This window comes from Panicum hallii, chromosome 9 (assembly GCF_002211085.1).
Source record: "Panicum hallii strain FIL2 chromosome 9, PHallii_v3.1, whole genome shotgun sequence".
Classification (NCBI taxonomy): Eukaryota; Viridiplantae; Streptophyta; class Magnoliopsida; order Poales; family Poaceae; genus Panicum; species Panicum hallii.
The window spans coordinates 11,379,364-11,401,414 of record NC_038050.1 but is presented as its reverse complement, the minus strand read 5'-3'; the positions used below and the strand labels follow the sequence as shown (position 1 = coordinate 11,401,414).

Below are 22,051 nucleotides of genomic sequence, written 5' to 3'. Positions count from 1 at the left end.
ACGATGATGGTTTTCCAGCCCATAGCATTCAATAGGTGCCCTTGTCATCTAGGTATGTATGCCTTTTTTCTGCATTATGCATATTTTGCTATCTTTTATGATATTTTGCAAAACACATTTAAACCACACTATATAAGAAAATCTCCAAGGTTAGCCGCTAATAATAATGGTAAGCGAACCATGTTTAAGAGAGTTTGGTGTTTATACAACATATGTGGGACTCCTATCTCTGTCTTCCGGAAGGTGTGAAGCTTGCATATCTTCCACTTTGAAATGGATGGATGCATCTTGATTGCCTTCCCTCCCCTTGTGTTGCCCAAGGTGCGACCAGCACGGACTGCCGCACACAGCCCCTCCCCCTTCCCTCCCTCCCTCCACCTTGCCGCCGCCGAAGAACTCTCCACGTAGAAGTCCGCCCGGGCTCAAGGACGGTGGCGGCAGAGCCTCCTCCCACGAGCCCTTTTCCCATGGTCTTCTTCCTCCCTCAACTCGACCGGATCTGCCCCTCCCCCCTCCCGCGGTTTCCTCTCTTCTACATCCTGCTTCTTTGGCTCGCTGACAGCCATGGCCTCCCCCGGTTGAGCGGGAGTTAGCCTTCTCAAGGTCGGATCCGGTCCTTTCGGACCTGCACGGGGATCGACAATGATGAGGGGCTTCCGGGACCTGCGCGGGGATCAACAACGACGAGGGGCTTCCGGGGCTGACGGTGTCTAGCGCAGGTCTGGCGATGGATGGCGTCCCTACGCATGCATGGCGCCCGGTCATGCTTCCTCGAGCCGCGCTGGCTATCAAGTTAGGGCGCTCGCCACGGAGCGGCACCCCCCCTGCTCCAGGCGCCATTCTCACAGGGTCAGCCCCCTCCTGCGGGTGCTAGTGTGATGGCGCAGCTGCTTGCGGCATGCATGGCAAGAGAGCTTGGTGAAAGCTACGCCCGCCTCTTTGGGTTGACAACGACGATGTCATTTGGTGCCGCTTACCTTCTTGAAGGCGTTGTCATGCTCCTCCTGCAAGATCTCTGGGTGAAAATCCTGCTCTTATGAGCGAACGGCGATGGCATCATCGATGTTGCATCCTACTTGTAGGCGCTGTCTTTGGAGGTCTGCCGACTGCTGCTGGTACACAAGCTTTACCTTCTCCTGACTCGTCATCGGCGAGGCTAGCACTGGCTGTTGGCTGCCATCGTGGTTCGGCGAGTGTCCTCCTCTGACACCTCTGCTTCGTCAGCGTTCTTCTTGGTGGTGCCAGTAAATCATTTGTCGGGTGGTGTTTCCACCGCTTCCATCATTCCTCTTCATGGGTTCCTTCCCTTGGATGGCACTGGATGGCTGTATGTGGAGCTTGGATGCGCTGTAGGTGTCGCCGTCAGTTTCAAAGGAGGTCGTCGTGTCTAGTAAATCGTGGTTTGTGTGCTCTTCACCGCTCTTAGTCCCCATTCCGCTGGGCGGTCTCCAGATGGAGGGCGGCAGTGGAGCGGCGTAGCTACGAGAAGCGGTGCTGGAAATGCAATGGCTACAGTGTAGCTGGCAAGTATGTTGCTCGATGGTGGCGCTAATCAACAATCGGTGGTCGTTTTTCAGCTTGTGATATAACTTTCCTTTGGTTAGGTTAGTTAGCGAGTTGTGTATCTCTTTCGCTGTTGTAATCCGTTTATTTTATGGTGTTTGTGTTCTCTTCTCAGCATCTATTTGTTTTACCTATATTGTTGAAGATCCATGTTGTAAGACTTTTGGCTTTCAAAAGTCCCCTGAAATGAAATTCAGGTGGGATGCCCAACACCCCCCCCCCCGTTTGACCCTAAAAAAAACTTTGAAATGGATGAGAAAGCACATGTGGACGAATGCGATCCTTCAGTGAATGCAGACGATTTGGTTTTGGTTGCATATGCACACATCAGGTTTTAGGGAGAGACATGTGGCATTAGCTAGTGGGCAATGGAATGGTGGGGCTTAGATTAAGTTCAAATTTCAGAAATATTTTTGTCGCAATTCTTCATTCATTTGAGAAACCGTTCTATTCTTAATGTTGATTACAATAATCCAACCAAATGAGATCCAATATGTATATTTTTATATAATTATTTAAATTCAAGTATTCAAATTAATAAACAATTGGAATGTTTCATTTCAACATATTTCTTTAATGAGGGGATGTGCTAATTACATTCTAATCACATCTATCTATCTTACTCATGGAGTTTTATCTGCGGTTACTTATCCCTAATCTCTATATGCGCATGTTTCCATTCTGACGCTTTGCTTAATTAGTAGCTTCCATCAGCTACTAGATGCGCTCTAGCTATCAAAACAAAACTAATAATTGGCAAGGACCAAACCAAAAAAATTATGAAATTAAAGACATTAATCCAAGATGGGAACACACATTTGGAGTAGCCTCGTCACACGCCAAGTACGTCGTATGTACGAATTTACGATCTACGTCTTCCGTCCCGATTCAATGTTTTACCCAGCAAATGACAGATAGTGGAAAAAAATGAAAATAGTAAATGAAAAGGCCCTAGAGGTATCCAACGTCTTTCTGTACAAAGTCAGTTTTAAGAAAATTTACCTCTCGTTAAGCTAGCAGTTGTTGAAACTAATGAGCTCTCAGATCAGTAATTTATACACGAGTGATGATGTGGTGAAAACGAACGTATGTATACACTAAATACGTAGTACCTACGAACTTTATGTCTTGCTTTAATAAATAAAATCATGGCAGATAAACAAATTTTGGGCTTATAAAATCACTTAGTAAAGCCCTCTCTGAACAGCCTTCCGTTGACCCATTTGCATCCACGTCCGCACCTCCACTGGCTCATTTTGCTTCATCGCTACTACACGCGTAACAAACCAATGCGTTGATGTTTGAATACCTATCCCGGGAGATGTACAACACTACTCTTCCATTTTTGACTTTATTAGGAGTCTTTTGAGGTCATAGAATACTGTAAAACCATAATCACCCATTACGTCCACATGCTTATGTCAGCTACAACAACTGACATCGCACGCTAATTGTTCAAATTTTTTTTGTTCCACTAGTTAAGCTTTCTGTCTACATTAAGAGAGAGCCAGTTGAACAAATGCAGTGCATGCAGATCCTAGACCTTTTCAAGACAGATTTAATAAGTATTTGAGTTGAATCACTGCTCTTTCTCGTTATAAGTACACTCACAACTAGGTTAGATTATTCAGTGTTCTGGAATACAATGCAAAATTCTGACACCATATATAATTCTTCATCACCTTCAAGCTGTTCAACACCTACCTTCTTCTCTAGTAGATCGAGTAGCTAGCAGTATGAGCCAACAAACGATGTCCACCAGATGCACACCACCACCACTGTCACAATCACCGCCTTCTCCGCACATCGCCGTTGCAATTTTGGTGACCATGGCCGCCACCCTGATGCTCTTGCTGCTCCATCATCAGAAGAGAGCAGCAGCGCCCAAGAAAAGGGAGGCAAGCCGCCTACCCCCAGGCCCAGCCACGCTGCCGTTCATCGGCAACATGCACCAGCTTATCTGGAACAAGTCCTCGGTGTTCCGGTGGATCCACCGCGTGCTCGACGAGACGGAGGCCGGCGCCAGCGCCCTGACCCTCAAGCTCGGATCCGTCCACGTCATCGTCGTGGCGTGCCCGGAGATCGCTCGCGAGGTTCTCCGCAGGAACGAGGCGGCGTTCTTCTCCCGCCCGGCGACGTTCGCCTCCAGCCTGTTCAGCTACGGGTACAAATCCACTAGCCTGACGGTGGTCGAGGACCAGTGGAAGAAGATGAAGCGGGTGCTCACCTCCGAAGTCCTCTCCCCGGCTCTGGAGTGCCGGCTCCACGGCCGGCGTGTGCTGGAGGCCGATCACCTCGTCAGGTCTGTCCATGGCCAGCTGAAATCGACACCAGGCGGCTGCGTCGACGTACGCCATGTGGCGCGCCACTTCTGCGGCAACATCATCCGGAGGCTCGTCTTCGGGAAGAGGTGCTTCGGCAAGTCGCCGGCGGCCATGTCTGTGGCCGGCGGCCCGGGGGCCGACGAGCAGGAGCACGTCGACGCGCTCTTCACACTCGTGAACTACGTGTACAGCTTCTGCGTGTCAGATTACTACCCTGGCTTGGTTGGCCTCGACTTGGATGGACACGAGAAGGTTGCGAAAGGCGTGATGAGGACGCTGGATCGGCTCCATGGCCCCGTCATAGACGAGAGGGTCCGCGAGTGGTCTCAGCGTCGGAAAGCTGGCGACAGGAGAGATGTTGCAGACATTCTTGACGTGCTGGTTTCTCTTGAGGATGCAGATGGACAGCCAGTGCTGTCCATGGATGAGATCAAAGCACAAACCGTGGTGAGTTATACTTGTTCATTAACAATTCATCCAGAAAATTAAGATTGTTCTTCAAATAATTGATCATTGATCTTTGCAGGAGCTGATGTTTGGATCAGTGGTCTATCCATCGAATACAGTTGAGTGGGCACTAGCTGAAATGATGAACAGACCAGGCGTCATGCAGAAGGCGATCGACGAGCTCGACGCGGTCGTCGGGAAAGAGAGGCTCGTCCAGGAATCCGACATCTGCAACCTGAACTACCTCAAATCGTGCATCCGGGAGGCCTTCCGCCTGCACCCCTACCACGCCATCAACGCGCCCCGTGTCGCCACGGAGGACACCGCCATCGCAGGGTACCTGATCCCGAAGGGCAGCCATGTCATCGTCAGCCGGATCGGGCTGGGGAAGAACCCCAAGGTGTGGCCGGAACCGCTTGAGTTCCGGCCTGAGCGCCACCTCGGCGATGGGGTCGCCGTCGTTCTCGCTGAGCCGGACCTGCGCTTCGTCACCTTCGGCACCGGGAGGAGAGGCTGCCCCGGGGTGTCGCTGGGCACCGCCTTCACGATGGTGCTGTTCGGGAGGCTTCTGCAGGGGTTCAGTTGGGCGAAGCCTCCAGGCATCGACAGGATCAACCTGCAGGAGTCGCCTACTAGCCTTGCACTAGCTGCACCCCTTGTTTTGCAGGCAGAACCACGCCTGGCTCCACATCTCTACGCGTAAATTTCTAGTATCAGATCAGTACGCGCGGGGCTCCTCTGGAATTTGTGGAAATGCAGGAATGCAGAAGTTTTCAACCATATTCAAGAATCAAATGATATTATCTTGCGCCGCTATGTCTCAGACTTCTGACTCTGGCGGAACAGGCTCCGCGCACCTGTTGATAAACTTTGTATTGAAGATTGGAGTGTTTTTCTTCCATGTAATTAAATGTAATCTCTGGTTATAACTCTGTTTTGTTTCTTTGGTTCTCTGCTCCTCCGACACCTGTATTCTCCTCACCGCTCCTTTTGAGTGGTAAATTGGCTTATGTAACCTTTGCTTTGCTTGTTAATATATGGTTCAGGCTGACCCATCGGGTCCGCCGTAGTTCGCGTCAAAAAAAAAATATTAGGGACATAATATTGTCGGTCTATCATCTATGTAACCTTGCACTGTAACAAACTAAATTACTCTAGAACTTTTTTTCACTGTGCTTAAAACTCTAAGATGTAAGCTTTTGGCTAGCAAATAGCCCTTTCAATATATTCAGGTAGGAGAAGCTGCCTTAGTGCAGCTGGCTAGTGTTGTTGGGGAAGAGCTAGCGGATCCACGTTTGTTCAGATAGGATATTTAATACCTTCACCCCCACATCATTTTTATATTCAGGTAAGGATTCTCTCCGCTTCCATTAAACTAAAAAGAGGACCCCTGCATCTTTAGCCGGAATAATGCATGATCCTGAAATTTGATGTTAACGTTTGAAAATTTTCTCTACTTATTTCATTTTTAGGATAATTTTATCTACGTTTTTAGTTGATGCATGAGGATAATTAATGTTTGTAGGAAATAAGCGCACTGTAGTGATTGGTTCTAATTCCTTTTATTTTGACCTTCCTTGTAAGGAAACTCTAGGTCGTCTAACCCATTTGTTTGGTTTAAAATATTTAATAGTTTGGTATACTGCACTCATACTTAGTCTGTGGACTCCCGAATCAATCAATTGACAACACTACAATACGGATTATGGCTTCGTTTGTTTCAGCTTTTAGCCGATTTTGAAGGTTCGAACTTCAAAAGTCAGATGACTCATAAAATCGAGAATTTAGAATCTAGCTTTCAAAGTTGGCCAGAATATGAAACAAACAGGACTGGGACTATAAAGTTCCATGCAAATGAGAGGCGATATGATTCTCTGGTGAGTCAATCCGTGGGAACCAAGAGAGGTTGCTTCTTGTCCTCCCACAGGTTCAGTCTCTTCCTGGCTTCTTCGACCTGCGCACAAACACACAAGATGAACAGGAGAAACTTGTACGCTACAAAATAAATTTGTTCTCTTTACCGAAACTTACACAAATTATCCTGAAAATATCAGAACATAAACTCTGTCCCAACCATTTGATATACTGTGAAAAAGATTTTTAACATCGCTTACGTAAGTCATGCATCTTATATTTGTTAATTGTTAGATAGTCCTTTGTTTTCTTGCGTGCCTACTAGTGTGTTCAAATGACAGGCCTAATTGTTTTTGCTCTTTAGTCACCTCTCCTTCCGTCTCATTGACATTATCACTCTACGTTTTGGTCTTTGCCTTGTCTATGAAGCCTCACCGCACTCTATTTGATTGCTGTGGATGTTGCTTGCAAACTTATCCTTTGTTGCAATATTTTTTATATAGTAAGTTTGCTTCTATATTCATGCTTGTGCTTCACGTTCACCCAATTTGCTTTTAAAATTGTTCCGCATAAAGAATTGCTTTTAAAATCACTCTGTTTTAGTTTTAACGTGTATCCCAAATTTCTCTCTGCTCTTTCCTGTTTTAAAACCTTTTTTTCCCTTAGTTCCCATTAAATACTTCCTTTTTTAATAAGGTCTACGATCACTTGATCAGTAGGGTGCAACTTGGGTTATTGCAGAGGCGCTCATGTTTCAGATCCTTATGTTATCCTTATTTCTCCAAATTGTGGGTGTAAAAATACATCATGATCTTCTAAAAGGATCCGCCTTTTCATATTGACCGCCTAATTAAGTTTAGATTTTGCATATTGTTTCCAAAGCAAGGTATACTTTAAGATACTTGTTACGGTGGTTGGAAGGTATTAGACGGTACCATCCGGTTCTATTTTTGTTGATCATTACTGATCGTTGATCTGAGATGTGAATTAAAAAGATAAATTAATATCGGTATCAACCCTGTGTATTGCCCTCATCCAAGAAATATAGGATCACCGTTTCTTGGCCCATTATACGTACCTCTTTGTTCCAGCCTGTCCTGAATGTGGTCCAGAACAGGATAACCGTCTGCATGCAGGTGCCACCGAGCATCCCCGTCCAAATTCCCTGTCAGGATCGGAAACAGGTAAAAATTTTGCTCATTTAACAATTTTTTGACATCAACCATGTAAGGCTAGAAAATAAAATGGAGTGCCTTTGCCCCGAGATGGAACTTGAAGCCGAGGAGCTCGCCGAGAGGGATGCCGACGAAGTAGTAGCACCCGACGTTAATGTATGCGACGAGCTTCTGCCACCCGCAGCCGACGGCGACGCCCGAGAGGACGGGCTGGGCGCCCGAGAGGACCAGCGTCACTGCGCCAGAAGTCCTAATCTGAGTTACGCTCTAGGCAAAATGCTAGACGCGCAGGGGTCGCGTCCCGCATTACCGCGTCACAGATTAAAAAGTAATATGAGACGCGCCTCACACGCGTCTCAGATTACCAAAATGCAAGACGCGCCTCTCTTACGGCGCGTCTCGCCTTGGCTTCACACAGACGCCTCTGGGTGCCAAATGCGAGACGCGCTCTAGGCTAGGCGGGTCTCGCATTAGTCACAGATGAGAGATGCGCTTCACTTACGGCGCGTCTCGCCTTGGCTTCACACAGGCGCCCCTGGGAGCCGAATGAGAGTCGCGCCCTAAGCGAGGCGCGTCTTGCATTAGTCTACCCCCAACAGGGGCCTTTTTTCCCCAGCTGCATCCTGGAACTAGCCAGGATTGGGCAGCTGCAATCAAATACCTGCAAAAGATTTCAATTCACAGAATTCACCGCAACCATCGCACGCATCCATACAATTCACACAGTGCGATACACACAAGCAAAGGTACTATTATATAACACATGTACAATCAATTAGCCTCGTCCAAAACTCAAAACAAGGCTCAACCTAACTCAAAACAACAATGATCGATAAGAACAATAGAGTACATGTAAAGCAAGTCTCTCAATCTAGCTCAATGTCGCCTGCCGTGCTATGATAAATGGAACTCCCCCTTTGGCCTGATCACCTCCATCGTGAGGAACCCCGCTAGCCTCTCTCGGATATCCTGCACGTTACCAAGCGTCGTTTGATTGAAATAATCATCTTCGTCCTTCGAAATATAATTACAAGCAGTTAGAATACAAGATGAAGACAGATATTTTTTAATTAGAACACGTGAGAATTCTTACCGTAAAATCCGGTTTCTCTGCAACTAGAAGCATGTTGTGGCAAACATAGAACCCACATGAGTTACCCGAGGGTTGCCGTGTGCACTACATGTCAAAGATAGATAGAAATTAGCATTTTGCGACACTTAGAACCAAGAAAACATCATAATAGTAAAGCGATTTAGTTATAGTAGTTACCGTCCACGCGGTGTGATGTGTAAACGCAACTTGACGTTGCTCTTTGTATCCTTCTTCGGCCCTAAGATGCCTGTCAAGAGACCTAAACATAGACATCCGGATGTTATATTACAAATGCTTCTGAAATGGGCAAATGATAAAAAACTAAAGCAAACAACAAACTTACTCGTCAAGGATTGAGATGACTAGAGAATAATCACGTATCTGAGGCGCGCCCGACTCATCTGATGGAATGCTCGAGTCAAGGTAGAAGACTTACTTGCTCCTGACATTGATGATGAGTGTAACCCAATGGTTGCCTGGGTTGTACGGCACCACAATGTGCTCCTTGTCAGCATGTACTCGCATGCACTTCACCATGTATCTAACCAAGTTGAAATGGAAACAAGCGGTTACATGTGTTAAATGGAAACAAGTGACTACATGTGGCTACAAGTTGAAATGAAAACAAGTTTAACTGTTGCATGTGCGTACCTGACCAAGCAATCTCTATATGAATTCATTACTGTCACCGTCATCATCTGTGGGTACCCACACTTCTTTCCGGTTCGACGCCTTGTCTCTTGTTGCATGTGCCTACACGATCCATATGAATTGAAATAGAAACGGCTTAAATTGTTGAACGTATATCAAATGCATTGAAATGGAAACAAGTCTTAATCGACTTACAATGCAAAGCACCGAATGAGAGAAAGATTCAAAGCGTCGAGGTTGAAAAGGTCGAACAAATTACTCCAGGCAACAATAAAGATGTTACGACTGCCCTCAAGCTGCAGAAAGTGCCGCTCTTCGTATGACACCATGATTTCCTGGGCTCGATTGACATTGCGCATGTAGTAGTTGTGCAGGTCCACACAATATTGACCTGCTCTCCGAAGCTCAGGGACACTAAGCAAGGACTTTCCAACCCTGTACTTTGGATTCTCAGAAGTGTAAGCGCTTGTAACCGGGTGTTTTATCCACTCTACCTTTTTCTTACCCTCTGAGATCTTCCGCTTCGTCGCCATCGGCCTACTCTGCTTCTTCCTCACAGGATTAGCCTTTCTTGGCTTCTTGGGAGCGGTAGCTGGCTCTGTCGGAACAGGTGGAGGGGGGGTAATCTGAGGCTGAGTAGGGACAGGAGGATGCGGATCCGGTAACGCTTCTCATGTATCCGGCAGCTGTGGCCATGGCTCAGAAAACGTCGGTGGCACTACAGGACTCTATGGCTGAGGTTCAGTGGTCGGTACTAAATCTGCATCTGCTGGATCAATATGAATACCAGCTCTCCGCCACTGAACCCTTCTCGCAACTGCATCCCGCAAAGTGGTGGTCGTGTCATCTGGTGGCACATCCAGCTTGATATTCTTAGCAAACTCATGCAGTAAGTCAATCTTGACCACAGCACAATCAGCCCTGACCTGCAACAACAACAACAACAACAACAAAGCCTTTAAATCTCAAGCAAGTTGTACATACCAAAAGAAAAAAAACAAAAAGAAATAGGAGAAAAGAAAAGAGAGGCAAAGACCAATGCACTGACCTGGACACCTTCAAGCTGGGACATACCGGGATACACAAGCCCTTTCCCGACCTCCAATCGAGATGAATCTCCGACCAGCTGCACGAGAAGACTGCATCGGGTCGGACGAGCCAAGCCATCTATCGTATCCGGCTCCACTGATGTAGGCACAATTGCCCTCTCTGTCCCTCTACTATGAGAAGCACCCGCTGCAGTAGAAGCGAAGCTGTCCCTTCTCTCTTCACTCATCGTACTCCCCGGCAAATCAGGGAATGACAATCCCTGAGACTCGAAGATGGTCTTTAGCTCTCCAAACATCTCCATCTTCACCTGCTTTTTGATCTCATCTATCTCAACCTTTGATGAGGAGTCTCGAGTCCGCTTCCGGTATCTGCCTTTGTGTTAAGGGAACCCCTCCTTCCAGGTCAACTGACTGGAAACACCACGGACACGACCCCGTTGCTCACGGGTTCCCAAAGCCCTGGTGAGCGCATCAAACTCCCTCACTCCTTCATTTGAACCTTGGCTGCTCTCCATCAAAGCCCTTTGAGCAACTTCCTCAGCGCTCGTGCTGTAGAAATTGATATTGCCATCCTCCGTGAGCTTTGACCTAGCACGCATAAATGGTGCCAGCCGTCCCTCAAATGATTCATAGGGATTCTCAATGCCCCTCGCTGCCAGCATCTCATCCTCCTGCTCCACTTGCGTTGCTTTCCAGCATATCCCGCTGAGCCAAGGTGGTGGTCAAGCTCGTTCCGCGCTCGGAGACCCCGAAAATACTCACTTGATTGTTGGAACTCGGGAGTATTCCACTTTTGAACAAGCTCGTCCCAGGCTTCTTTGGTCAAGTCCGCATACTTGTCAAAAGGGTTCTCTTTCTTCTTCCAACACTTTATAAGCCTGCACGACAAATTAATAAATCTGCATAAGTGACAATAAATAATGAAAAAATATTAGTAAATGACAATAGTAAGTGACAACACTTTACTTGTTCTTGTAGCTCCTCCAGGCTTTATAGATGATCTTCATAGCATGCTTCGTAGCCTTATCGTGCAACTCTATCGGATATTCAACATAGGGTTGAATATTGTTTTCGAAGATTCTCTTTTTGTCGTTCCAAGACAAGTCATCGAAATGTTCCAAAGTGAGTGGCACCCTTTGCCGGGCAGTGAGGCCACAAAGCCGTCCTAATCTCACCAAGATTGACGGGTCTTCGGGTGCTGCCTCAGAATTGACCCGGCCACAACTTTTCACATCTGATGGCCACGTTGTCTGTGACCTTTTCTTTCTGCCAGCACCAGACGTGCTAGCTCCTGACTGTGATCGTGCCGGCCGTCCTGATGATGCTCTGTCATCTGTAGGTTGCTACACACTGTCCGGACCAGTGGACATTGTGCTACACGAGAAAGAAAAAAAATCAGATACAACCATAGAGTAACCGCTCTGAATCAGATACAACCATAGAGTAACCGCATGAATCCCATACCTAGGCCTAGACATGCTTAATGCTTTAGTGATACATATTCTCGCAAAGTAATCTCCATTTTTTGAAATATATGACTTAATCTTTGGTCATTAACCGCTCTTTTTTTTAATTTGGCTAGGTTGGTCTCTTTTTGCGCTTGATAATTTGATTTGTTTTGAATTCTGTGTAGCAAAACATATTATGTGTGTCCATGGAAGATGTTTCTTGCCTCATACATCCATATACAGGGTATGAACACTGACTAATTAGAAAGGGGGAAAGCTCACCTACGGCGGCAGTGGACGACGCTGCGGTGGCTTGGGGCGGCGCCGCGGGGCCGGGGACGACGGCACGACGGCTCGGGGAAGGCTCGACGGCGGCGGCACTCGCGGGGACGGGAGCTCGGGCCCGGGGGGCGCCGATAGCGCGGAGCGGCGCTGCGGGGCCAGGGACGACAGCCGCGAGGGAGTGACGGTGTGGCTCAAGAACGACGGCCGCGAGGGAGTGAAGGTGTGGCTCAAGGACGACGGGCGGCGCGAGAGGACGGCGGCGGCGGGGAGCAGAGAACGGGTGTGAACGATTTGAAAATTTGACCTAAGTCCCAAGAAGGCCGAGGGGCGCGTTCTAAATGCGCGACGTGCTCCCGTGCCTAAGGCGCGTCGCGCATCTCCATGCGCGACCCGCGTTACCTACGGCTCGTCGCGCATTGTGATATGCGCGACGCACCGTAGGTAACGCGCATCTCGCCTTTGATGCCCCCGAGCTGGTTGCCGGATCAGGCGCGCGTGGGGAGGGGATTTTGTCCCACCTTGCCAACGCAAGGCGAGTGCGTCCAGCTTATAAGCTTGGGCGGTCCTTGCCGTTTTGAAATTACGATACATGTATCTTTGAGCCGCTGTTTCCTCTCTTTGCCCATGCTGGCGGTGTGGGTCTAGGGCCCGAGGGCTCCCTGCGGGTCGAACCCATTCAATCTGTTCGTGGTACCCTGCGGGTTGAGCCCGGTGGCCCCGGACCCCAACCGGGGGTAACTTTTTTTGTTTTCTCTCTTTAGGCACAAGTGTTTTTTACATCATGGACCTCAGGGTCCCTGGGTTCCGCCCGGACCCTCTAGGTTTTGCCCGGACCCCCTTAGAATAGGAAAAATAATTACAGATATGCCCCTGCCATGGGGAAGGCGCGACGCGCGTTACCTACGGCGCGTCGCGCATTGGTGTGGGTCTGGGCCCCGAGGGCTCCCTGTGGGTCAAACCCGTTCAATCTGTTCGTGGTACCATGCGCGACCCGCGTTACCTACGGCTCGTCGCGCATTGTGATATGCGCGACGCGCCGTAGGTAACGCGCGTCTCGCCTTTGATGCCCCCGAGCTGGTTGCCTGATCAGGCACGCGTGGGGAGGGGATTTTGTCCCACCTCACCAACGCAAGGCGAGTGCGTCCAGCTTATAAGCTTGGGCGGTCCTTGCCGTTTCGAAATTACGATACATGTACCTTTGAGCCGCTGTTTCCTCTCTTTGCCCATGCTGGCGGTGTGGGTCTAGGCCCGTGGGCTCCCTGCGGGTCGAACCCGTTCAATCTGTTCGTGGTACCCTGCGGGTTGAGCCCGGTGGCCCCGGACCCCAACCGGGGGTAACTTTTTTATGTTTTCTCTCTTTAGGCACAAGTGTTTTTTACATCATGGACCACAGGGTCCCTGGGTTCCGCCCGGACCCTCTAGGTTTTGCATGCCCCTGCCATAGGGAATGCGCGACGCGCGTTACCTACGGCTCGTCGCGCGTGTTATATGAGCGACGCGCCGTAGGTAACGCGCGTCTCGCCTTTCATGGTTGCCTGTATTTGTTCAGTTCCAGAACTGAATGGTTCAGTTCTGGAACTGAAAATTCACACATATTCATATCTCACAAATATGAATTCGTACTTCACAAATATTCACACATTATCATATCTCACAAAGGCCTAATTAAAGTCACACAATTACCATATTTCACAAAGGAACAATTAAAGTCACACAATTCCCATACTTGACAAAGGAACAATTAATATACATTGTGTGCCCAATTATTTTGCTACTTTCCGTTGTTCCCTTGGTTTTTTGAAATTCTTGACTTTTTCTTTATGGTCGTTGCGCAAGTAGGGAGTTTCGTTGGCCGATGGTATTCTTGGCTTGATCATTGAGGTGGCGAAAGGAGGTATCTCATCAAACTGATCAAACTCTTCCTCCTCGACCGCATTTTCAACACCGACGATTCGCCGTTTTCCAGGTATAACCACCTTGAGTCTTTTGTTTGTTGTGTCAGAAACATAGAACACTTGAGCCACATGTTGTGCGAGGACGAAAGGGTCCGTCTTGTATCCGTGATGGCTAAGATCGACACTAACAAACCCGTACTTGTCTTTTTGTACACCTCTATTTGCATCAACCCAATTGCAACGGAAAAGAGCAATTTTAAAACCGTGAAAGTCAAGCTCCCATATCTCTTGTATTTGACCATAGTACGCAGTTTTGTCCTCTCCGTTAACATCGTAAGCATCAACACATACACCACTATTCTGATACATGCTTTTCTTATCTTGTTGTTTGGTGTAGAACGTGTATCCATTTATGTCATATCCTTGTTATGTCATAACGGTGAATATAGGACCAAGAGCCAAAATTTTGAGTTGTTCACTTATAGGAGTATCTGATCGTGAAATTCGATTCCGGAGCCAACCACAGAATTTGTTCATGTGTTCCTTTGCTAACCATGATTCACTGTGTAGAGGATTCTCTCTAAGCAATAGCTCCTTGTGCTCATCAAAGTACTCAGACACAATGTCCATTTGTTGCAACACGTGGAAATGAGCCCTATGAAATAAATCTCGATCTGGAATTATAGCCTTCTTCCCGATCGTCCCCGTGCCTGTGAGCCTCCCCTCATGATGAGACTTGGGAACACCAACCGGGTTACTCGGGTCAGCGTAGTTTAGGGCCCACTCAATAGCTTCCTCTGTACAATATCCTTGTACCATGCTGCCCTCGGGGAAAGCTCGATTTCTTACTAGTGACTTTAAGATGCCGTTGAATCTCTCGTACGCATACATCTGGTGAAGGAACACAGGACCAAGTAGCTTTATCTCCTTGATAAGATGGCCCGTGAAATGAAGACTGATATCGAAAAAGGCAGGTGGAAAGTACATCTCAAGAACGCACAAAGTTTCATAGTGCTTCTTTTCCAATGACTCAAGATCTTCTTCACTCAGAACCTTTTGACCAATTGCATTAAAGAAAAAGCAAAGGTTCATAATAGCCTCCTGAACATTAACCGGTAGGATATTCCGAATTCCTACGGCAATCATCTGCGTCAGCAATACATGGTAATCATGAGACTTTATGCCGGGAGATAGCTTTAGATCAGGCATTGATACAAGCTTTGAGACGTTGGTTGAGTAGCCAGTTGGAACTTTCACACTTTTCAAGAACTCGCAAAACTCCTTCTTCTCATTCTTTGAAAGGGTGATGCATGATGTGGGCAGCTCCATTCCTTTAACGGAGTCATCATTGAGCCACAACTCTTCTCTAATTTTCATTTTCTTCAGATCAGCTCGTGCATGTGCGTGATCTTTCGTTTTTCCATCCATGTTAAGCAATGTGCCGAGAAGGCTCTCACAGACATGCTTCTCCACGTGCATCACATCAATAGAGTGACGGACGTCTAAGTCCTTCCAATACGGTAGCTCCCAGAAAATCGACTGCTTCTTCCACATGTCATCTTCTTCAACAACGACCTTCTTGCCCTTCTTGCCTTTCTTCTCTCCTTTCTGCTTACCGAGGACAACATGGACATTCTTAACCATTTCATAGACATCATGACCTGATAAATACAGGGGAGGACGCCTCTTCTCGGCCTTACCGTTGAAGTGATCACACATGTTCCGGAATGGGTGTTTCATTCCAAGGTAGCGTCTATGTCCCATTTACACTTTTTTTTTGACTCACTCAAGTACTCAGAGTCTGTCTCTCTCAAACAATGTGGGCACCCGCAACCTACTTTCTTGCTCTGTCCGGACAAGTTCCGTGCCGCTGGAGAGTCACTGATAGTCGTGAACAAAATGGCTCGAAGCTGAAAGTACTCACGCTTGTACTCATCCCAGACCTCCACTCCTTTACACCACAGCAACTTCAGATCGTCAACCAAAGGACTGAAATAAGTGTCGATGTCATTCCCAAGTTGATGTGGCCCCGGTATCAAGCCCGACAGCATAATGTACTTCCGTTTGTTACACAACCAAGGCGGAAGGTTGTATATCGTCAGAACAATTGGCCAGGTGCTATGTGTGCTATTTGTTCATGAATGGGTTCATGCCATCTGTGCTCATTGCAATCCTAATATTCCTCGGATCTTCCGCAAATTTAGGATATCGCAAATCTATGTTCCGCCATTGTGTGGCATCAGCAGGATGTCTTATCAACCCGTCCACCTTATGCTTCTCCTTGTGCCATCGCAACAATTCTGACTCCTTTTTGTTTGCAAACCAGCGCACCAATCGTGGAACAATTGGAAAGTACCAAAACACATTTTTAGGTCCGCCCTTTGTTCTATTGCAGTCCTCATCATCACCACCATCTTTTCTACGGTTGAATCGATCGAGTCCACAAACAGGGCACTTCTCAAGGTCCTGATAATTCGAGCCACGATAGAGAATGCAATCATTCTTGCACGCATGGATCTTTTCCACCTCCAATCCCAACGGGCAGATAATCTGTTTGGCCTCATAAACGGTCTCAGGGACGGTGTTGCCTTGTGGAAGCATGTCCTTAAGGAGTGCTAACAACTCCTTGAAACTGCCATCACTCCATCCGTGGATAACTGCCATCACTCCATCCGTGGATTGCTTTCAACTGGAAAAGCTTCACCATTGCAAATAGCCTTGAGTATTTCAATCCACAACCAGGATAGAAAGGTTTCTTAGAGTCTTCGATCATCCTCTTGTACTTTCCGAATTCGCCTCCTTTGAACTCATTGTCGCCGTGTCTGTCAGCATTGCAAACCATCTCCTCTATGTTATCAACCTGTCAAGCCAGACATGAAAAGTCATATTAGCATGACCTTATTATACTAATTGTAAGATTTATTATGGGGCCAGGTTTGATTAGTACCTGTTCCATGATGTCGGCATTGCTCAACCCTAGTATATCCGCCTCGTCCACATCATCGTCCTCTTCTTCGATAACGCTATGGACCTCCCTCTCCACATAGGAATCCCTACTCTCTGCTTCATTAAGTCCTTCTTCACCGTGTTTATTCTAACATCGATAATCCTCCATGAATCCACATTTGATCAAGTGTGATTTCAACACGTGCTCTTGAAGATATCGCTTCTCATTTTGGCAATTTTTGCATGGGCCATAAAGATATTGTATACCATTGTCCACCATATCTTTCTTCGCGTTCTTAATGAATGCTTGAACACCATCCATAAACTCCTTGCAAAGGCGTGGACCATACATCCAACGCCGATACGACATCTATATAGAATATGAAATCAAAACGTTAGGATTCTGATAGTTTGAGGCCCTGCACAACTAGTGTTTAAGTTCAAATATTGTTAGATGGCAAATAACATGATATCATGTGCTAGAAAAAATATCAAGTACGACGGTCATTTAGATCTAGAGTTGCGCTAAATTTTATTGGCCCAAAATAATCGATATCATGTCGGAGGTACCTTGCCACTGCCCTCGCGACACACGACAGCAAGAAGAGGCTCGATCGTGCTCCAGCCGCCCGCCGCGACACGCTCCCCACGAGATCTCCACCGCCCACCGCGGCAGATCCACCCAGCCGCACATCCGCCAGCACCACTTTCCCCAGATCCACCCAGCCGCACCACCAAAGTATCAGACTGCAAGTTCGGACAGCTTGTTCGGACCTCCAGACCCCTAGGCGGGTCTTGTCTGAGGTGGGAACAAATGCAAGACGCGATCTGAGACGCGCCATCCAGTGGTGCGTCTCCCATCCGCATGATCTGAGACGCGCCATCCAGTGGCTCGTCTCCCATCCGCATGATCTGAGAGGCGCCATCCAGTGGCGCGTCTCCCATCCGCATGATCTGAGACGCGCCGTCCAGTGGCTCGTCTTCCATTTGTAAAGCGAGACGCGTCCCGTCTATTTAACGAAAGAAATATAGTCGCGAGATGTACTGCTGAACGAGATGAGCACGGCTGAAATCCCCCTCCCCAGCGTCCCGGAGACCGAGGAGCTCGCCACCACCAAAATCCCCCTCCCCAGCGTGGCGGAGACCGCGGCGCTCGGCATCACCCTCCTCGGCGCATCCTCCGAGACCGCCGCGCTCCCGGAGTGCACCGCTTCGGAGATCACGGCGGTCGCCACCGGCAGATCTGCGGCGCCTCCTCCAGCGGGCTTCTCCACCACCAGCCGCAGATCTGCGACACGGGGACCACAGCTCCCTTCACCACCAACATCCCCGGGCTTCTCCACCACCAGCCGCAGATCTGCGACACGGGGACCACAACGCCCTTCACCACCAACATCCCCCATTGTTGCCGGTATTTGTTGGAATCGTCGCATTCTGCCTGAATCTGCATCAGCAAACGCACGGAGGAAGCTTCTCTTTGTTTGCTTTAGTGGTAGTACTCTATCGATTTCTATTGTCTCACGAAACCCACGAAACACGAGCTGGTCCAGGATGAAATTTCCGAGCTGGTCAAAACTGTTTAGCTGCTTCGGCGGCTGCCTCCCCTGCAGCGACTGTTCCACCAACGTCACCTAAACTGCTGTAACTCGGGTCACAACAACGCTTACAGGGGGCAGGACGATGATTCAGCTCGCCAAGCTGCTAGCGCTCCTAAGCCAGCGCCATTGCCTGATTTAATATCTATGTAATAATTAATGTAATAATAATTGCTGGATTTAGCTAGACATTGTAATGTACTGTGAGATTATTCGTATTTGAGATAATGTAATGTAATGTTCGTTCGGTTTCAAGGGATTGATTCCATGTACGTAATGTAATATGTAATTGTATTGTACGCTACAGACGCGCCCCACCGCGCCCCCCCTTTTGGGGGCCCTGGATCAATGCGAGACACGCCTTACTAAGGCTCGTCTCGTATTACTATGAGAGACGTGCCTTACTAGGCTCATCTCGCATTACTTTCAAACCCTCCCACGGCGCATTGAGGTGGAAATAAATGCGAGACGAGCCACGTTAAGGCGCATCTCACATCTCAAAATGATCGGAGACGTGCCCTCCCACGGCCCGTCTCGCATTTGTCTCTTACCCTCCCCCACCCCACGCAGCGTCGCGCCCGCATTTTTAGCGCGTCTCTCTTTCTGTGATCTGAGACGTGCCCTTAGAAGCTTGTCTCAGATTGCTTGCATCTCACATCTTGCTGTTTTGGCGTAGTGGTGGCGGCGAGGAGCGGGCAGAGGTCGGAGACGGCGCGGGCCACCGCCTCCCCCTCCGTGAAGATGTAGCTGATGCGGCCGCGGAAGGCGAGGAACACCGCCGCCATGGCCGCCGTGATCACGAACGACAGCGCCGTCACCACCACCAGCGAGAACGCCGCCGCCCGCGGGTGCCCCGCGCCGAGCTCGTTCCCGACGCGCACGCTCGTGGCGGCGTTGAGCCCGATGGAGATCATGAACACCCACCCGGCGAGCGTCATACTGTGTCCAAGAAAACGAAAGAAATTGAGATTATTATTCCATGTGTTCAAGCAATCCAAACTTCCAAAGACATCACCTTGTTTTTTATCGATAAACTATATGATTACCAGACTGTCAGAGAATCGAGGGCGAGCTGGGGGTTGGCGAGGAGGCCGGCGATGAGCATGAGGATCTGGAAGTACCAGGTCTCGAGGCACAGCATCACGGCGGACGCCGTCGACAGCTTCAGGAACTCCGGCAGGCCCGAGAATGCCCTGCACGAGAGCCCCGTCCACGTCCGGCGGCACCGCTCGCTGGTGACGATGTACGCGAACTGCGCGGCGACGATGAGCCACCAGCTGAGGCTGAGCACGAGCGAGGCGCCCAGGAGGCCCATGCCGAGCCGGTACACGGCGAGGTAGCTGAGGGCCAGGTGCGCGGCGAGCGCCGCCGCGGAGATGTAGGCGCTGGGCGCCACGATGCTCTGCGCCTGCAGGAACTTCTGGATGGGGAAGTTGGCCGCGTAGGCGAAGATCTGCGGGATGAGGCCGAGGACGAAGACGGCGGCCGCGGCGGCGATCTCCGGGGACTCGCCGAGGAGGACGAAGATCGGGCGGGAGAAGGCGTAGACGGCGGCGAGCGGGACGAAGGAGCGCTGCATGTAGACGCCCAGCGTCTCGTACCGGTGCGCGCCGTAGGCCTGCCCGCACAGCGCCATGCCCAGCTGCACGGTTGTGTTTCGAATGGTCTCAGCGATGCTTTATTTTCATGGAAAATCTGAAGGCACGCCTAGTATCGAATAGTTTCACAAGGTTGTAAGTGTGCAATATTTCTTCAGTCATATTCTAATTCCTTCACCCAGTCCAGTATCTTCGAGTTGGCCAAGCACATTGATGGTGGGCCAGCGGGTTGGGCCGGTATTGGAACTGGGCCGAGTCAGGACGGGCCGACAGCTTCCCTTTCGTCAGAACATATCGAATGAGGTGAAAGCTCAAAGGAGCCCACTGGAGTCTGAATGGCCGATGTTGACAAAAAGGTTATTGAGCAATGAGCTACCACTCCGTTCAAAGTCACACCTCACTTACGCTTTATCTAAGTAAAGTTTATCTAACTTTAACCAGACTTATAAAAAATATAATAACATCTACAATACTAAATAAATATTAAATACACTATCAAGATATATTTTACAAAATGGATTCAATGAACCTATTGTACATGCTAATATTTTTTCCCTATAAACTCGGTCAAAATTACAGAAGTTTGACTTATAACGAAGCTAAAGGAAAACATAATTTGGAAACAATGCCACATTATTTGATAGTAAGGGATGTCTCATCTACTCTATTGTTTTCTTCCGAAACATACCTTAATGTGTGTGACCGAGCCATTTTAATCTTTTTTTGCATTTGCCACTTATTTACAACACTCACATCAATCCAAAAACTTTGATCACCTAGCACATCACCCTTTTCCATTTCCTTTGCGAATATAAATGGGACCCATACCTCAAATTGATGCGTCGTTGTATCTTCATATACACTACGCTAATATAATAATGGATGTGGGCCAGCATGTTGGTAGATGCATGTCTCGATTGAGCAGTCATTTGTTTTGTTCTAAGAAGTCAAAACGTTGCATCGTTTTCATTCTGGAAGTCAAGCTTTGTTCTCTCTCACTCTCATGGGACGCCAAGCTTTGTTCTCTCTCACTCTCATGGGATTTCGAACGCACCCGTCCCAAACAGATTGAAGGGAAGAAGAGGGTAGAAACTACACCGCTGAATCGTTCAGAAATAAATCAAGTGTGCAGTGCAGTGAAGAAGAGAGAGCAAGTGCCAACGTACCATGAGGCCGTAGGCGAAGACCTGGATGCCGTTGTTCCCGAGCGACGAGGCCGCGAGCTCCAGGTTGCCGAGGTGCCCGGAGAAGATCCGCGTCGAGATGGACAGGACGTTGTTGAGCACGTACACCGCCACGGCCGGCGCCGCGATCGGCGCCAGCAGCCGGAGCTCTATCATGGCCGCCCGGGAGGCGCGGCGGGCCCACGGCGCCTCGCGGTCGGCCAGGATGCCCTCCAGCCGGCCGCTCAGCTCATGGGGCCGACGTCCCGCCATGGCCGCCGGCGCCGCCACCGGCCATGTATCCCTCTCTGCTGGGCTACTGGCCTAGAGCTCACTCGCAGAAGGATGAAGATGTGAAAAGCTAGTGAGCAACAGCTAGCTAGGGAAGTATACTACCAACTCTCTGTACTAGCAGCTGGGACAAACGCAGCAATGCATATATTATCAGAAGTTCAGCACTGACTTTTCGGTTTTCCTTCTTTTATATGGATATGCTGATCAGATGGGTCTTTGGATCTGTAACTTTTTTTTTTGTCTCCACCTAGGTCAGTATCTTGTCACATCTGTGTGGTGTGACTAGTTGGAAGTTGGAACCAGTGTAGTTGTCGGCTTGTTGCTCTGTCCGGGAGGAGGAAAATGATAGGCCTGCTGTCGACAAGTAGTCCTTGGAAACTGAATCCGGACAGCCGTTGGGCGCCATCGGCAAGATCTAGCGGTGTGAGCATGCAAGAACCTCAATTTAACACCATTTTAACCAAATCGTCGATAATTGTTAATAAGATGAGAGCTAATACGTACTCGTGCGAGAGCGTGCCACGTGTTAACCCATATCTAACGACATAAACAACCGACACGTCGTTTGCCAAAAATAAATTCCGGTACGTGATCCACCATATGCCCAAGATCAAGCATACACACATACCGTTTACAATCACATATATTACTACTGATGAACCACAAAGAGC

General features: G+C 48.7%; 2 protein-coding genes across 2 annotated transcripts; one reads left to right on the top strand and one right to left on the bottom strand.

Annotated features, from left to right (window-relative positions):
• The first annotated feature begins 3,314 nt into the window (after nt 1-3,314).
• On the top strand, nt 3,315-5,266 carry LOC112872768 (tyrosine N-monooxygenase-like). The gene is made up of 2 exons (XM_025935824.1): nt 3,315-4,334; nt 4,414-5,266. The coding sequence occupies exons 1-2, from the start codon at nt 3,315-3,317 to the stop codon at nt 5,035-5,037; spliced, it is 1,644 nt and encodes a 547-aa protein (XP_025791609.1). The 3' UTR covers nt 5,038-5,266.
• A 950-nt stretch (nt 5,267-6,216) lies between these two features.
• Nucleotides 6,217-21,552, bottom strand: LOC112873511 (protein DETOXIFICATION 40-like). The gene is made up of 7 exons (XM_025936472.1): nt 21,090-21,552; nt 19,372-19,967; nt 19,012-19,264; nt 18,722-18,725; nt 7,442-7,599; nt 7,267-7,353; nt 6,217-6,288 (listed from the first exon to the last, which is right to left on the bottom strand). The coding sequence occupies exons 1-7, from the start codon at nt 21,357-21,359 to the stop codon at nt 6,217-6,219; spliced, it is 1,440 nt and encodes a 479-aa protein (XP_025792257.1). The 5' UTR covers nt 21,360-21,552.
• Nucleotides 21,553-22,051: the final 499 nt, after the last annotated feature.

Excerpts from the sequence above, each read along its gene's own strand:
- LOC112872768 (XM_025935824.1), top strand. The coding sequence starts at position 3,315 with ATGTCCACCAGATGCACACCACCACCACTGTCACAATCACCGCCTTCT. Across the intron at positions 4,335-4,413 it reads AGATCAAAGCACAAACCGTG|GAGCTGATGTTTGGATCAGT; the intron begins GTGAGTTATACT and ends TGATCTTTGCAG.
- LOC112873511 (XM_025936472.1), bottom strand. The coding sequence starts at position 21,359 with ATGGCGGGACGTCGGCCCCATGAGCTGAGCGGCCGGCTGGAGGGCATC. Across the intron at positions 19,968-21,089 it reads TCTTCGCCTACGGCCTCATG|CTGGGCATGGCGCTGTGCGG; the intron begins GTACGTTGGCAC and ends ACAACCGTGCAG. Across the intron at positions 6,289-7,266 it reads GGACAGGCTGGAACAAAGAG|GTCGAAGAAGCCAGGAAGAG; the intron begins GTACGTATAATG and ends GTTTGTGCGCAG.